General features: G+C 35.4%; 2 protein-coding genes across 2 annotated transcripts; one reads left to right on the plus strand and one right to left on the minus strand.

Moving 5' to 3' along the window:
• Positions 1-11,908: 11,908 nt before the first annotated feature.
• LOC110922174 (phosphatidylinositol/phosphatidylcholine transfer protein SFH9) lies at positions 11,909-14,506 on the plus strand. Its single transcript, XM_022166486.2, has 11 exons — positions 11,909-12,125; positions 12,232-12,260; positions 12,808-12,891; positions 12,972-13,025; positions 13,104-13,181; positions 13,258-13,311; positions 13,398-13,457; positions 13,548-13,643; positions 13,709-13,810; positions 13,882-13,962; positions 14,032-14,506. Exons 1-11 carry the CDS (start codon positions 12,071-12,073, stop codon positions 14,341-14,343), a joined length of 1,005 nt encoding a protein of 334 aa, XP_022022178.1. The 5' UTR covers positions 11,909-12,070; the 3' UTR covers positions 14,344-14,506.
• A 196-nt stretch (positions 14,507-14,702) lies between these two features.
• LOC110924729 (WEB family protein At1g12150-like) lies at positions 14,703-16,799 on the minus strand. Its single transcript, XM_022168722.2, has 2 exons — positions 16,590-16,799; positions 14,703-16,208 (listed from the first exon to the last, which is right to left on the minus strand). Exons 1-2 carry the CDS (start codon positions 16,797-16,799, stop codon positions 14,703-14,705), a joined length of 1,716 nt encoding a protein of 571 aa, XP_022024414.1.
• Between the last annotated feature and the right edge of the window lie 420 nt (positions 16,800-17,219).

The raw sequence follows: 17,219 nt of genomic DNA on the forward strand, positions 1-17,219 counted from the left end.
ATCCATGGCCCAAAAACATTGATGAATATTTGAAGATAAAGGCCAAACAAGCAGAGGATATCTCACAAAGAAATTCACAAGGGAAATCTGACAAAGAAGTTTCAAGATACTACCAATATCTGCTTACACAAGTCAGTTCCCTGGAACGTTTTGCAAAGAATGTTAGTCAACAAATTTCTGAAAGAGCAGCTGAAACTCTGAAGAAAGACTACATTGAAAGCATCATGTTCTACAAGAAATACAAAGGAGAGAGACACATGTACAAAGAGTGGACTGTTCCTGAGCTTGAAGCTGAAGCAGCTAGAATTCAAGATATGATAAAAAAAGGAAAGTCACTCACACTCCTCCGGATTGGGCAAGGTTTAAAAAGAATGTACCTGAAAAGCAGTTGGAACTAAAAAGAATGAAAGAAGAATTGGTTGTTGCTGATTTTGGCACCAAAAGACAAGTAGCTAGATGGAAGGAAGATTTGGTCAGGTCAACCTACAAAAGGTTGGAGGAATTAAGGAAGAAAGATCCTAAAATCCCTCAAAAACCTGACTACCCTGAAGCAGCGGTTTCAAAAGGACCATCAAAGCTGCAAATCAGGAGATCCACTGTTCCAGCTGGTACTGCCTTTTACAAAAGAAGGAGTCAAAGCTAGCTAGGTGCTGAAACAGTTCAAGAAATTTTTACTGGCAATGCTGTTGTAAAAGAAGGCCTGTTAAGAACGTTGAAAGAAGAACTTGAACAAGAAAATTCTGCTCCCACTGCTCAGCCAGTGATGAACCGGCCAGCCTCTCCAAATACTTCTGCAAATAAGCATCTCCCAAGAAACCCACCAGGCTCAAAAATACAAAAGTGGGCAACTGACAAACAGACCCGCGTATTGACTTTGCTCAGGTCTGGTGGAGAAGTGAAGATTATATCAAGGGAACAAGCTCTTGGCCTGAGTCTTGAAGATTTGCAGGATCTCCTTGATCTTCCACTTAGCAGGGATGATGAAGATACAGATGCCCTGAATTTTGAATTACAATTTAAAGGTCAAATAAGGGAACTGTTGATGAGGCAATAAAATATCCACAATAATGAAGAGTTTTGGCATTATCTGTTCCAGGGGGAGATTGTTGGGATTGAACCCTATCAGAGGAACAGATAATGTAAAGCCAAAACTGGATCAGCTCAGTGGATTCAGAATAAGCAGATGCTGATATACATATCTCTCCCCTTGAAAGTGATTACAACAACTGATGACCTCCTATCTGCTGATCTTACTAACTGCTGACCAATAACTGCTGCTCAATTAAAGATCTGATGAAGACTCAAGTCCTGCTGATTCAATCTACTGCCTTGAGTCAAGCACTGCTGATCCGGATAAGTGCTGCTGGGTTCACAGCAGTAGAAGGTTGCAGCAGTAGTTCTAAAGTCTGTTTGTAATAGAATGTATTAGCAGTAGTTCAATAGAAGCAGTGTCTGTATAGATCAGAGGTTAGATTTTGTTAGGAGGTTAGATGTCACTTTTATGGTGATGTCAGCTAAAGATGCTCAGTAGTTTGCAAGTGCTTATAAATAGTACAGTACTTTGTACTGTTCTATTAGCTCTTCACATTATTCGTCTTCTTTGCACGAACAAACTGTTGAGCTCTGGCTGAGGGGGAGTTTGCATTCATACATCATCATTGTAATCGTGTTTGAAATAAATTCAATCATTCGGTTCTTTGTGTAAAGATGTTTAATTAAAGTATTACTCTCATTTGATTGTATGCAAAGTTTCTTACCATTTTAATTCCGCTGCACAACTCATCCATTTTCCATTTTAACTTCAAACAAAAATACAATCAAAAGGAAACTCAGATCCAACATCTTTACGCGCTGATGTAAATTTTGTTACGGCGGTGAATTTTTTTACATCTCATGTAAATTTTTGCATGTGGCATTTAAAAAAAATAAATTGTTGAAATAAGTGATTTGTTTAATATTTTTGTGAATCTTTTTTTGAAAAAAAAAACCCTTTTAAAGGTTTAGTTCTTCTGGTTTTCATAATTTTAGGTTCTTATTATTTTATCCTAACCCTATATAGATATTGTAACGGTGAATAGAATTTGTTAATAAAAAATTAGTGGCCATGTGAAGCTGTATGGTCGCAAATAGTTTCTGGTTGAAATGTCATCTTCTGCCTTCAAACAATTGTCATGTTCACAAAGTATGACTTTTCTATGGATTTTAATTTAATAGATTATCATGTTTCACCTTTTGGAGAATCGATGGCTACCATACATCGTTTTATTTTATTCCAAATCAATGTCAACTCTATTTGATGGTGAATTTTTTATTAAAAATATTTAATAACTTTTTGAGTTTTTTTAGAAGGACGAATTTTTTTAATGACTTTTTTTAGAAGGACGAATTTTTTTAATGACTTTTGAGTTACTCATTTGCTTTTTATTTATTTTAATATGTTGGTCTATTATAACTAATATTATAATTTATAAAACTATATAATATAATCGATAACTTAGTCAAAATTTGTCATCTTTTTTACAATTTTTAATTTGGTTTCCTCTTACTACTAAAATTTTGTGGATGGTCAATCCTTGATGTTGAAGTTCGACAATGATTATCATGCTCCCCTGATCTAAAAGATTTTTCTTGACGGATAATATAACTACTCTGTTGTTAACAGAGAAGGTGAGTCGCAACTATTGTTTACCTTGAGTAATTTTTTTTCTGTAAAGTCTTTTGATTGAAGCTTGTAATTAGCTTAGGTGCATCTAGGGATGATCAAATGGTATCGGGTACCGGTATCGAATTTACTGAACCGGGTACATTTTTTGTAGCGGTTTGGTACCAATCCGGTACGGTATCGGTTTTTACCCTCAAATACCGGTATCGAATCATACCGTACCGGATATATTCGGTACTGGTACCGGTACTCACTTTTGATGATTTTCGGTATCGGTTGGTACCAAGCTCATCCCTAAGTGCTTTGGTACCTATGATCAGCATGATGTTATAGGCCAAATGTTCGAAGGTCATTTCGTTTGGGATATACTTAAACCCTTGGGTTTACTGGCTAGTCCTAGACTTTTATCAGGTACGGCCTTGGCGAATTAAGAAAGTGTATGTGCCTAGTTATGTTTATCTGACGAACACACCACTGGTCGAAAGTTGTTGTCGCTCTCCTGATGAACCCAAGGCAGGACGAAACTAGTGACTCGGATCAAGAATGCGATGAAATGGCATCACCAGGCAGTCGAGGATGCCACACAGGGATCAAAAGATAACTCCGTGACAAAGTGGTATCAGAGTAGGTCGATTATCAGATACGTTGGGACGTGGACACTTAGCCAAAATGTGCTTAAAAATATTTAGTATGTTTGCGCAATGGTGGTAGGAGAAGACCAAATAACGGGCACTTCGGTGAAGGTCTTTGTACGCTGCAAGTATTGAATCGTGAGCGTCGCCCTAGTATAGTATCAATGAAGCCAACCGAGATTTAGTTTAGCAAGTACAGTCTAGCAGCACCGTCACCAGAATGAAGGTTGCACATTCTTCAGGTCCTCATATGCTTGAAACTACTGACAAACATCAGTGTCGACTTAAATAATCCGATGCAATATACAGAACCATCCAAATGAAGATCATTGTCGTTGTGCTATCGGGTAACCATCTTACCAAAGTGAATTATGCTTAACTTACGGGTGAAGATGCATTGTCTTATGGTGTGCTAGCGCGATTGTGAGGCACATGTACGAGGATGTGCATGAAATGGTGGTGCGAGAGTGTCACATCCCAAACTTTCGAATGTCGTTTTGCTTGGGTTGCACTTAACCGCTTAGGTTTAGTGGCTAGTCCTGGACTTTATTAGGGACGACCTCAGTGGATTAAGAAGGTGTACATGCCTAGTCGTGTATATCCGACGAACGCATCACTGGTCGAGATCATCTGTTGCCTCTCTCCTGATGAGTCCAAGGCAGGACGAAACCAGCGACCTGAATCAACAGTATGACGAATTGGCTTATCCCCATGCAACTAGGGACGTCACACGGGGTTCTAAAGATAACTTCATGTTAATAAGTGAACTTGATTTATAACATTATCTTAATGTCCAGCTAGAGATAAAGGATATTATCTTTGATTATTTGTGTTAAATGTAATCTAAAAGAAGTGAACATGTAACGTTCGGCCTCTCGTAGCACTAAGGTTGTTTGTTTTGCCCACAGTGAGCTTACAAATTTGTTTTTGGCTGCCTAGGTGGTGACTTCTCATGATGTCACTTATCATGGTACTATTCCCACTAAAGCACACTTAAAAGTGGAGTTATGATCTTCTCCACAACCATCAGTCGGAAATGCATTGGTAATATTCAAGGCAGGACACTCCTTTTCGCCCAATATTTCTTCTATGGGTAGAACAAAACAAAACTATGTAGGATTTACCTAAGGTGTTACAAGCACTATCCTAAGACTCTTCATCCTCGATAAGGTTTGCCCCACAATCGCAAACAAAACATAAAGCTCATTGATTTGTTTTGGTTGTCTATGTGGAGACTTCCCATGTGGTCACTCATCTTGGTGCTACTTCCACTAAAACACGTTTAAGGGTTGAGCTTTCATCTTCTCCGCATCATTACATTCAAAACTCGTTCGCAACATCAAAGATGGAGCATACCTAATGATCCAGTATCATATGAACATAGAATTTGCCTAATGTGTTACACAATAGCTAAAACTCAAACTTTGAAGAAGGGTTAAGCCGACACACTAAACAATGCATGTTTAGTGTTTTGTTCGTTCTTCTATAGTACCATATTAAAATTAGGATAGCGTTTGGTAATAAGGAATAGAATATGGAATGGAATGGATCATTCAGATGGAATAAAAGAAACATGTTTGGTTATCATTTGGTAATGGAATGGAGCATTCCAAAGGAATGTAACACCTTCCAAATATAACAATTTTCATTCCTCGGTAAGGGGGTGTTTTTTTCATTCTTTCAAGGAATGGAAAGAAATATATTATTATTATACGTATATTTATATTTGTATTTATATTAATAATTATTAATCAAAATACAAGTATAAATATATATCAAGATTTTTATTATTAATTTTTTTACCGTTAATATATTACTAATTTTTTTATGTCGCGCGTTGCGGCGAAACCGATCAAATGATAATGTAAAACAAACGTGATTGAAAATAAAGCATGTTGTTTAGAAAGTCAGGCCATTAGAACGGTTTAGTTTATTATTGAACCGTTTTATGATACCAAATAAATACTTTATTTTGAGTACAACTTTATTTTTAACAAAACTTATAACGGAATGTCGAAAGAAAAAATCAAGCAGAACTACGTATTTAAGTTTTTAGAAAAAAAGTTATAACATAAATTATTAAAGTAGTATCAAATTAATTGATATATTAATATATGTTCTAAAAAAAGAAAATAGAATTATTAAAAAAATGGTAAAGGAAATATATGATTTTAAAAAAGAAAAAAATAAAAAATATGTTATTAAAAGTAAATATAATAATAAACTATTATAATATATTAAATAAAAAAAATAAAAAAACTATATATTATTATAAAAATAAAGTAACTATTCATCGTCCTTCGTTAACAATATATATATATATATATATATATATATATGTATATATATATATATGTATGTGTGTATATACTGGAGGGTTCAAATGAGAAGAAATTTTTTGTAAGAAGAAAAAAAAAGAAATTTCAACCAATAAGAATGCTTTATTTTACTTCATTTAATATAAGTATTTAATCTTACTATAAGGGTACATTAGTAAATCTACATATATCATTAATTTGTAGTCTTCTTCTTTAATAGCTATCTACATTAAATAATTTGTAACTTATCTTCAAAATATATATTTTTTCAAAAAAATAAAATAAAATAATTTAAAGTGTAAGATAAATTACGAGTTGTGTAGGATGAATTTCAACTTTCGAAATATGTAGGATAACTTTTGATGTGTGTAGACAAAAAAGTTCGTGTGAAGGATAATAGTCTTTATGACTAATTAATTAGTTAAAAATGATAATAAATGAGATAAATGAAAAAACTATTTAATGTTTTACAAAATTACCATTTGTTCTTTTTTTCTTCTCAATTACATTTTATTCTCAAATGAACCTTCCCCTATATATATATATATATATATATGTAATATACATGTAATATTATTAATGAGGCAATTATATTTTTGACTTTTGTTGTTTTTAATACAATTGTGTTTCATTACTTCGTCTTTTTTGTTTATCAAATTGTACAAAGTAATAATTCATTTTATTCACATATAAATAATCAAACATCACAATGGAATGAAATGATTCATTTCATTTCGTTGTCCATTTCATTCTCACATCCATTCCATTACTCTATACCACAGAATATGTATATTTTAAAAAATCATCTTTTAAATCTTTAGCAAATAATATATCATTATAACCTCAATTTTTTTTAAACAAACGTAGCTAAGTAAACTAGCATTTGTGAGATGAGAGCTTATCACGAATAACTATTATGAAGTTAGGTTTGCTGATTAATATGAGTACTGATGTGTCACGCATCGTTAGTAGCATGGGCGGACCCTCATTGAACAGGTCGGGGTCCCCGGATCCCACTGTTTTTAAAAAAATTAGTAGATCCAGTATATTAAATTTTATAAGGAACCTATAAATACAATTAGGTGGACATCATAAAAATATAACAAAAGTTGGTGCAGTGGTAAACCTCTCTCTCTAATAACAAAAGGTCATGGGTTCAATCCTTGTATAGCTTGTTTTTTTATATCTAGTTCAAACTTCGCTTTGACCCGACCCCAACGAGGACCGACCCGAAAATTTTAACGTTTTGGCATGAAAATTTTAAACACCGTAAAAATTGACCCCATTGAAAAAAAAAACCTGGGTCCGCCACTGGTTAGTAGGGTTTTAGTTCGACCACTTGTCATTAAGGGGTTTGAATATAACCCAAATTTTAAATTTTAAAACAAGTTCCACCACTGATCATGCAAACAAGGATTACCCCATGTTTTTCTACATAATAGCTTCACTACCAAGAAACCTAGATAAAGTTTGTTTCGCAATCGAGAACCATCCGCTTTGATCAAAAGCAAAGTTGATGAAACAAAAAGAAAACCAAAACTTCAAATCAATCAGCTTGATTCAAGAGAAACAATGAATTTTATAGCATTTTGTTTTTTAAGAAAAAGAATCTTATGCCCATAATAAAGTGATGGCTCATGGTCCGTTGCTTTTGGTTATACCATACATAAATAAATTATTAGTTATTCTTGTTTTATGTTAAGTGTATACATGGGCATATTCAGTTTGCCTAAAGACATCATGATGTCCTTTTGTTTGGCCGGGCTGCTATGTCTTTGTTCATTTGTGGCAGGATAACTAACATATGCCAAACTATACACAAAGTATTCCATCTTTACTTGATTTAATTACAACCAATTATTATGGCTTTTTCTTAGGTGCTTTTTGACAACATCTGAATGGTTAAGTGCTGAACCCGTAAGAGGTCTGAACCAATAAGTGCTGAACTTGTAAGAAGTCTAAACCATTAAGAGCCAGTATAATGTTTAACCGTTCAGAGACAAATGTCTGACCAATTCAGATTAGAGGTCTTAACCATTCAGACTGTGTATAATGCTTAACCATTCAGAGTATGCTTATGAAACAAATAGTCTGAACCATTAAGTGCTGAACCAGTAAGACGTCTGAACCATTAAGAGCCTAATTAAGAGGTAAACAAACAACCCCTTAGTCTATACAATAATGCGTAAATCTATGATTCAAGCAATTTACGTGTTTATCGAGAAAGTCATTTTTCATAACTAGAAAGTAAACTCCAGTTTTGTCAAAATTTAACTCGAACCGGCAAATGTAGGTTTAACCGTTTAGAGAGTGCTTTGTGTAATAATATATAGAAAAAATTACACCGTTCGTTCTTGTGATTTCTGTCAAATTTCAATGTCGGATACCAATAGATTTTTGTTGCAAAATCGGGTATTAACGTTCTAATTTGTCACAATGTTGAGTACTAAAGCTAAATCTTATCAAAATGTAGAGTACTAAGACCAAACATTGTTAACTTTTTTGTTAAATCTTACTAAAATGACTAAAATGCCCTTTAATAATTAAAGTTTTTAGTCATTTTGTAAAACTTAGAAATCGCAGGGACTATATGTTTTAAATAACCAAACTTGTTATATCAAACAAAAAGAAAGCCCGCCTTTTAGAAGGTCATTTCGGTTCAATATTACATCGTTGTTTTTTTCTTTAAAGACTATCTTTTGTTATTTTTCATTTTGTTTAGCAGTAGGTTTTTAGAGTTATTCTTTGAAAGAGTGTTGTTGGAAAAAAAACATTCACAACCCGATGTTTTAAAAATATTTATCAAAGTGATGTGTAGAATTAATTACACAAATAGTCCTTGTAGTAGTCTGTGCCAATCACACATTTGGCAACTTTTAAAATTGTAAGTTTGGGTTGTGTGGTTTCATTTCCGTAACATCTTTAGGTCTAAGACCAAGTATTGTTAAAATTTTTGTAAATTTTTTCAAAATTATGATTTTAGCTTCTTTTTTTGTTAAAAGGATAAATAATATATATATACATATATACGCACATATATATATATATATATATATATAAGAAAAACTAGGTTTCACGTTTCATTGACCTTTTTCTCGGATTCAAATCGCTCATTAAAGCCACCCAAACGAGCACCTTCAAAATATCACAGGTGACCTTGCAACCAAAGTTCCAGCCTATGTTGTACGACAAGATGCTATCCTTCACATTAGTGGCCCAATTCAAAACGTGACATACCTAGGTGAATAAATTCCAAAAAGGGGTTTCGATTTTGTGGCAAAACGAAAGTCATCGACAAAGAAACTAAGAAAAAAAAGAATAATTGGCTTGTAATTTAATCTCTAGTTTTTCTCATCAGTTTTACACTTAATCACCGTTAACCTCTACATGCAAGGATTTGAAACCACATCACCTTTGTGGGGACAAAACCAATACCATCAGACTAGAGGTGGCCAAAAAACTAATTCGGGAACTAAAACCGACGAACTAGCCCGAACCGATTCGGGATTCAAACTGGTTTCCGCTTAAACTGGTCCCAAACCTATTCAAACTGCAGGTTCCTCCTCTTGGACCCCAAACAAACCTGAACCGGTTTCAGACACATACCGATTCCTAACCCGACCTGGTGAAACCGGTTCCAAATTAGTTTTGACCATTTGAGCACTTTGAATGTTAGAAAAGAGTAAATTGCCATTTTAGTCCCTGAGTTTTGTCCAAAATTGTCATTTTAGTCCAAATAATTTTTTTTTCGCCTCTGGGTCCCTGACTTTTACATTTTGTTGCCATTTTGATCATTTTGTCTAACTCCATCCAAAAACCCAGTTTGTAACAGGGGTATTTTGGGGATTTCCTTAAAAAATGTTTTCAGTTGCCATTTTGATCCAATTCCAAAAAAACCAAAAAAATTCCAAAAAGTCAAAAAAATAATAAAAAAATAAAAATAAATCAAAAAATAAAAAAAAAATCTAAAAAATCATAAAAATTCTAAAAAATTCAAAAATATCTAAAAATAAAAAAAAAATTCTAAAAAATCATAAAAATTCCAAAAAATCAAAAAAATTCTAAAAAAAATCCAAAAATCATTAAATGTTTCGGCACGAACCTTTTCGACCCGTACCGTATCGAACCGAACCGTTTCAACCCGTACCGTATCGAACCGAACCGTTTCGACCCGTACCGTTTCGACCCGTACCGTATCGAACCGAACCATTTCGACGCAAACCGTTTCGAACCCGTACCATTTCGAACCGAACCGTTTCGACGCGAACCGTTTCGAACCTGTACCGTATCGAACCGTACCGTTTCGACGCGAACCGTTTCGAACCGTACCGTTTCGACCCGTACCGTATCGAACCGAACCGTTTCGACGCGAACCGTTTCGAGCTCGACTGTTTCGACACGAACCGTTTCGACCGGTACCGTTTTGAACCCGAAGCGTTTCGACCCGTACCGTTTCGAACCGTACCGTTTCGACGCGAACCGTTTAGAACCGAACCGTTTCGACGCGAACCGTTTCGACCCGTACCGTATCGAACCGAACCGTTTCGACGCGAACCGTTTCGAACCGTACCGTTTCGACCCGTACCGTATCAAACCGAACCGTTTCGAAGCGAACCGTTTCGACGCGAAGCGTTTCGACCCGTACCGTTTCGAACCGTCCCGTTTCGACCCGTAGCGTTTCGAACCGTAGCGTTTCGAAGCGTACCGTTTCGACCCGTACCGTTTCGACGCGAACCGTTTCGACCCGTACCGTATCGAACCGAACCGTTTCGAAGCGAACCGTTTCGATACGGTACGGGCTCGAAACGGTTCGCGTCGAAACGGTTCGATTCGATACGGTACTGGTCGAAACGGTTCGGTTCGAAACGGTACGGGTAGAAACGCTTCGCTTCGAAACGGTTCGGCTCGAAACGGTTCGGGTTCGAAACGGTACGGGTCGAAACGGTTCGTGCCGAAACATTTAATGATTTTTGGATTTTTTAGAATTTTATGATTTTTTAGAATTTTTTTTTATTTTTAGATTTTTTTGAATTTTTTAGAATTTTTATGATTTTTTAGAATATTTTTGATTTTTAGATTTTTTTGATTTTTTTTTTGAATTTTTTGAAATTTTTTTGATTTTTTGGAATTGGATCAAAATGGCAACTGAAAACATTTTTTACGGAAATCCCTAAAATACCCCTGTTACAAACTGGGTTTTTGGATGGAGTTAAACAAAATGATCAAAATGGCAACAAAATGTAAAAGTCAGGGACCCAGAGGCAAAAAAAAAACTATTTGGACTAAAATGACAAATTTGGACAAAACTCAGGGACTAAAATGGCAATTTACTCGTTAGAAAAAGTTAATTTGACTATTGGGACCCCTTTTCTAGTTGTTTTTTTCCCCACAAATTCACCATTTTGCCATTACATGTTAGTATAGCTGGTGGATGTATTTAGTTGATCACAACTTACAAAAAGTTCACTTCACCATACTACCGAAAAACAATGCTTACGAAAAAATGCAAAAAAAATGTTATCGTCTCTTAAAAGGTTCACTTCACCATACTACCGAAATGCCTCCATGTGTTCCCAATTGGACCGAAGACAAGGAGTATGCCTTGAGCCTTGGTTTTGTACACATTAGGTCTTTAGACTTAAACAAGGAGGGTACAAGGGTATATCTGGTATTAATTTTCAGGATCACATTAATGATAGATTCTATGAGAAAATTTGTTTTGCAACTAAGTTTACAAGGAATCAAATATTATCTAAGTGGGGATATAATAATAATAATACAAATAAAAAAATATTTTAAACTTCTTTTGATGTCAGTATCGTATCCGTTTTAACGGTTTTCTCGAAGTGGCCATATAGAATTTGTTAAAAGTGAAATTGTATTTGCCATAGAATATTTATTTTGTACCATAAGCTATAACAAGTAATGGTGCGGTGTCAGTATTGTGATGAATCGATACAGACCGAATAGTATCGGTATCAGTACCGGCATTCGTTTTATGATTTTCAATCCTTGTAATATTAATTACTAGTATCGTACGAACCGGAGTAATACCGATTGAAAGCTGGTCGCTAAAAGCATATAATCCGACTACTTATTTACTAAAAGTGGAAGAGACCTCTAGACTTGGACTGTTACCAATCATAGCATGACCAAACATTAGGAAAAAAATGATGATGACGTCGGTCTCTCTCTTTATGTGTCACATACACACACCTGTCTTTCTTGACCCCACTTTAAATTAGCTTCCCTCTACTAGTAATAAAGAATAAAGAATGGATTCTTTCTAGTACACATCTTTATCTTTCTTTTTCACACTGTAAATTGAAAGTAACCAGAGAGAGAATTGAAGACATATAAAAGAGCCTCCATCTTTGAAGTATATTTTTTATTTTTCTTTATAAAACCATCTGAAAGGTTGTTTTGTTTTGGAACAACTCAGAAGTCAGAATAAGCTGATGGGTGCAGTTTCTCATGAAGCAATCAATCAGCTCAAGACCTTGATGGACCAAGGTTTGTTGCCTCCTTTTGAATTTATCATCATCATCTTATTTATTTCCATCTTTATATATAAATCTTACTAACTTTTGACAATTTTGGGACTTTATTTTTGATGCAGTTGATGGGCGTCTCAAAAGAACATTTCAGGTATGCTGAGTTTTCCATTACCAGTTTATCTTCTTATCATGTGCTTGTTAGTTAGAGGTTTTCTCGTTTTTTATACTGTTTTTCGATTAAACCGTGAGCCAAACCGTTGATAACTAAAACCAAACATAAAATAGTTTGGATTCAGTTTGATTTCATGGTTGGGTTTGGGCTTGTTAGTAGTTTATGATAAAAAAAAAAGTTACATTATGTACTGTTATTCCGAAAGTTAAAACTTTAATGACACGTGTATATATTGTATTGTTACGTAAATCTCAATCAATCATGTAGTCTAACTTAAGAGATCCAAGTAAAATACAACCAAGTTAAATATATAGCCTAATTTCTTAAGGTGGAGTTTGTTTTTATCCGACACTTTTTGAGTATAAACTATAAACAAAACCGTTCGACACTGTTTGAAATTCACAAAGCCGGTGGATGGTGAAACCCAACCAATGAACAGTTCGGTTGATTTCATGGTTTCAAACCGAACCACGAACACTCCTACTCTCGGCGGTTACTAACTATAGATTGCCTTCTCTACCTACAGAATGTTCATCAAGGGTATAAAGCAGAAACATTGGAAAGGTTTTTAAAAGCAAGAGATGGGAGTGTTGCAAAAGCCCACAAGATGGTTCAATCTTTAACCCTTTTTTTATTTATGCTTTATTTTCTATACACGTTTTGATGGTATCTCCTTGCATGAATTTACAGCTGTTAGATAGTTTAAAGTGGAGGTTGGAAAATGGTATAGATGACATTCTATCTGTAAGCATCTTTTACTACAAAACATATTAACAAAACTAAACTATAAATTTTTATATAATTATCAACAATTTTATGCAGAAACCCATAGTTCCTACAAATTTTTATAGAGGAGTGCGCGATTCACAGCTGATCGGAGTGTCCGGTTATACAAGAGAGGTACTTCGATTCTCGCACAAAAGGTGTACAATCATATTGTTTGTTCACTCATATATTTGTATGCTGTTTATGACAGGGCCTTCCGGTCTTTGCTATCGGTGTAGGCCTCAGTACATTTGACAAAGCATCTGTAAGACTTTAAAATAGTATTTTCTGGTGTAATGTTTTTAACAATATCACAATGGTTATATAATTTTATTCATTTACTAACTGCAGGTCCAGTATTATGTGCAATCACATATTCAAATTAATGAGTACCGTGATCGTGTAATATTGGTGAGGGAACCATTGCAGTCACTGGTTACTATATTACTCTTTAGTTCATGACAGACTATATATATATGCTTATGCATTGATTTGTTGCAGCCTGCCGCAACGAAGAAAACCGGACGCTATGTTGGCAAGTGTGTGAAGATTTTAGATATGAGTGGCCTGAAACTTTCAGCATTGAACCAAATTAAGGTAAATGTTTTACAAAACTTTATACTTGTGCGTAATAGTTTAACTTTATGGTTGATGGACTACAGCTGCTGACTGCTATCTCTACCATTGATGACCTCAACTATCCTGAGAAAACAATCACATACTATATAGTCAATGTTCCATACGTATTCTCGGCTTGTTGGAAGGTAAGTTTCATGCCATGTAAACTGGACTTTCAATTTTTTGAGCATGTCATGTAACAAGTAGTTATTTTCAGGTTGTAAAACCTCTTTTGCATGAGCGGACAAGGTTAAAAGTTCAAGTGTTGCAAGGCTCTGGCCGTGATGAGTTGTTAAAGGTGAATACAATTTGTTTAGTAAAATCATATGAATGTAGCGATGTTTTATTTTTAATATGTCGTGTGTAGATAATGGACTATTCTGCCCTTCCTCATTTTTGTCAAAGAGATGGCTCTCGGTCTTCTCGGCGTGGTGTTAATACAACTGAAGATTGCTTCTCACTCGACCATCCTTTTCATCAACAACTATACAACTACATGAAGAAGCAGTCGGGGAATTGTGCACCAACAAGACCACTAAAGCATGGATCGGTGCATGTGGAAATGCCATTGGCAGACATCAAAAAGGCTGAGATCTGCCGAACTCTTGAATCTGAGTTGAAAAGGTTTCATAGTCAAGATGATCTTACTCGGTTACATGATATCCAAATCAGTGATTAGAGTGTGCTAACTAACGGTCATAACATATGTATGCATTTTGATGTGTTTTCTGATTCCCATAATGAATAACAGCAAGGAAATCTAGGTATTATCATGAGATTGTGCATAGATTGAAATGTTTTCATTTCGCACCCGTCTTAATAAAGATTTCCATCATCCTGTATATTGTACTTTGATTTAAACTTTTACATACATGCGGATAATCACTCATCGTCCACTAAAACAAAGGGTGACAACTAACAAGTCTAGCTTAGTCAAATCTGGTGTGATTAGTGATGAACCTATGCAATCAGCCACAGAACCAGAAATTATTGGTCGGAGCTAGGGTCATCACAAAGTTACATACTACAACAAGGCGGTCAACTCACGTTTTTCCATATCCTGAGTTCACTTTCTATCGCCTCCTTTGCTGCATCAGCCATTTCCGCCATCTTTAAAGCTTCAGCAAGTTCAGCCTCAATATCCTTAGTTTCTTCCATGCTCCTCTCCAGTTTCTGAAGTGTCAGTCTCTCTTTTTTCTTAATTGTTTCCACCTGTGACATTGCAGTTGCCACTTTAGCATCAGCTGCTCGTTCTGCTTCCTCGCCTTTCTTGTTCAAAGCTTCATACTCTTGAGCTGTCAGCCTGATCTTATCATCCGTGGCGGAACCTGCATTCTTTGAAGTTCTTTTACGTATTTGCTCATTCGCGAGCTCCTCTGCAGCTTTTGCTTTCTCAAGCTCTTTAAGAGCAGCCTCCAGCTTTTCTTCGGCTTCTTTGTTCCCGGTCTCAGAATGTTCAGCTTGTCTGTTAAGTGTTTCTGCTTGTTCTTTAACTTCTGCTTCTTCTTTTCTCGCATTTTCAGCTACAGCCATTGTTTCTTTTATCTTTACCTCTAGTTCATTTATACTCTTTGTCGCTTTTGTTAATTCGGAATTAGCCTCTTCAATTTCCTGTTTAATTTTGTCTAATTCGACTTGTTGTTGCTCGCGTTTTAAGTCGTCTCCCCTCAACAAAGTAATGTCCCGCTTTACTTTATCGAGTTCCTGTGTTAATCTTTCCACCATCGTTTGAACCGATGACTTTTCTTGTTTAATCTCTTCAAGTCGTTTTTTCGCTTCATCTACCTCTAACTTAGCTTTATCTAAAGTTTCCATATCTGCAACACGAACCTCGCGTAACTGTTCTTCTAAAACTTTAATCATTTCGGTTGTCTCTTCTAGCTTTTGTCCTAAATTCCTAAGTTCTGAAAGTTTATGTTCTTCTTTCAAAGACTGAATTTTCAAATCTAAATCTTCTTTGGCTTTCTTTTTTGACTCTACGCGTGCTTCTTTTTCTTCCATAAGCTTGAGATGTTCTTCGTGTGCTTTTTCAGAAGCAACTTCAACGCGATGAAGGGTTTCGCGCATTTCCTCAACTTCTTTCGACAGTTCAACCATTTTCTTATGGTTTACTTTTGCAGCATGTTGTGCATCTGCAGCCTGTTGAAAAGCAGCCAACTTAGCTTCTAAAGCAGCATCAAAATCTTGTTTGAGGCTAGTAAGTTCTTGCTTGATTGAAATAAGTTCATTAGCCGATGTTTTATACTGATTTTGTTCATTATCAACATCTTCTTTCCATCCGTCATTAACTACTTGGGTTTGGCTCGATTTTAGCAACTCGAGTTCTTGAGCTCGTGCCTTTGCAGCCTCAGTAGTCTCAATTGCCGCGTGCTTCCCTTCACTTATCATCTCTAGCTTGTTAGTTAGCTCCTGCAACGACTTATTCGCCTTTTCAAGGTCAAGGCGCGCTTGTGCTTTTGTACTCTCTGCACTTTTTAGAAGTTCTTTATACTTGTCAAGCTCCTTCAATGTCCAATGTAGTTGTGTCTCCTTCTCCAACACCCTCTGTCAACATGCATATTAAAATTTAAACTCACCAACAACATAGATAAGATTTCTTGGCTAAATGCGAAACTTTTTATTATAAATGGGTTCTTTTGAAACGTGGTGTATTTTTTGTTGGATTTTAGAGTTGTTGTCTAATATAGCGAATTCAGATGAAAAAAAAAGTCAAAGTCGCTACTTCACCTTTTGTGAAAAAGACAGTCACTTTTTAGACTCGTACTTTTTTCACCTGAAATCGCTATCTTAGATAGCGACTTTGACTTTATTCATTTGAAGTCGCTATCGTATATATCAATTGACCCAAACATTAAGTCTAACCAAAAAACCACCTATTTGTAATCATTGGATTTGAAAATAACCCATTTCTAAATGTGTGTATACCTCTTCGCCACCGGTTCTTCCAGTAAAAGGTTTTCTTGATCTTGGTGATCCTTCTCCAAATAAAGCAGCAGCTGCTTTGACAGATTGGAAGGGTGCCCGAGTATCGATCTCACCAACGGTTGCATTTGGTGAACCTGTTGCGGAGGTTGATACGCCAGGAGAAGGAGTCGGAGAAACATTTGGGCGCACTCTTATTTGAAAATTAAACATTGTCTCTTCTTATCCACCTATATGATACATATAGAAAAACACATATCAAAATCATCAAACATAGCATTGAGGCACCAATAAATCTTTAACAATATCATTGCTTTTATGTTACACAACATATATGTCAATTTCACATATGAAGCAAAACATTCTTTCAAATGCTCCAATATAAGTACCTCAAAGATGGGTTGTGTCTTGGTGACTCAACTTTCCATGTTAGATATCTCAGTTTTCGCCTTTCGTTTTGTTTTACGATGTCATGAAGGAAACAAAAGAAATCTAAGACTGTCTCTCTTAGCTAAATCTAGACCGTTGAATTGGAGACTGGGAAAAACGAATAACAACAAAAAGGTGAAATATGATCGGCCTGTTTTCGTGGGAGAAACATAACATAACATGAACAAGCTCAAATTTTTTATT

Source organism: Helianthus annuus, chromosome 17 (assembly GCF_002127325.2).
Source record: "Helianthus annuus cultivar XRQ/B chromosome 17, HanXRQr2.0-SUNRISE, whole genome shotgun sequence".
Taxonomy (NCBI): Eukaryota; Viridiplantae; Streptophyta; class Magnoliopsida; order Asterales; family Asteraceae; genus Helianthus; species Helianthus annuus.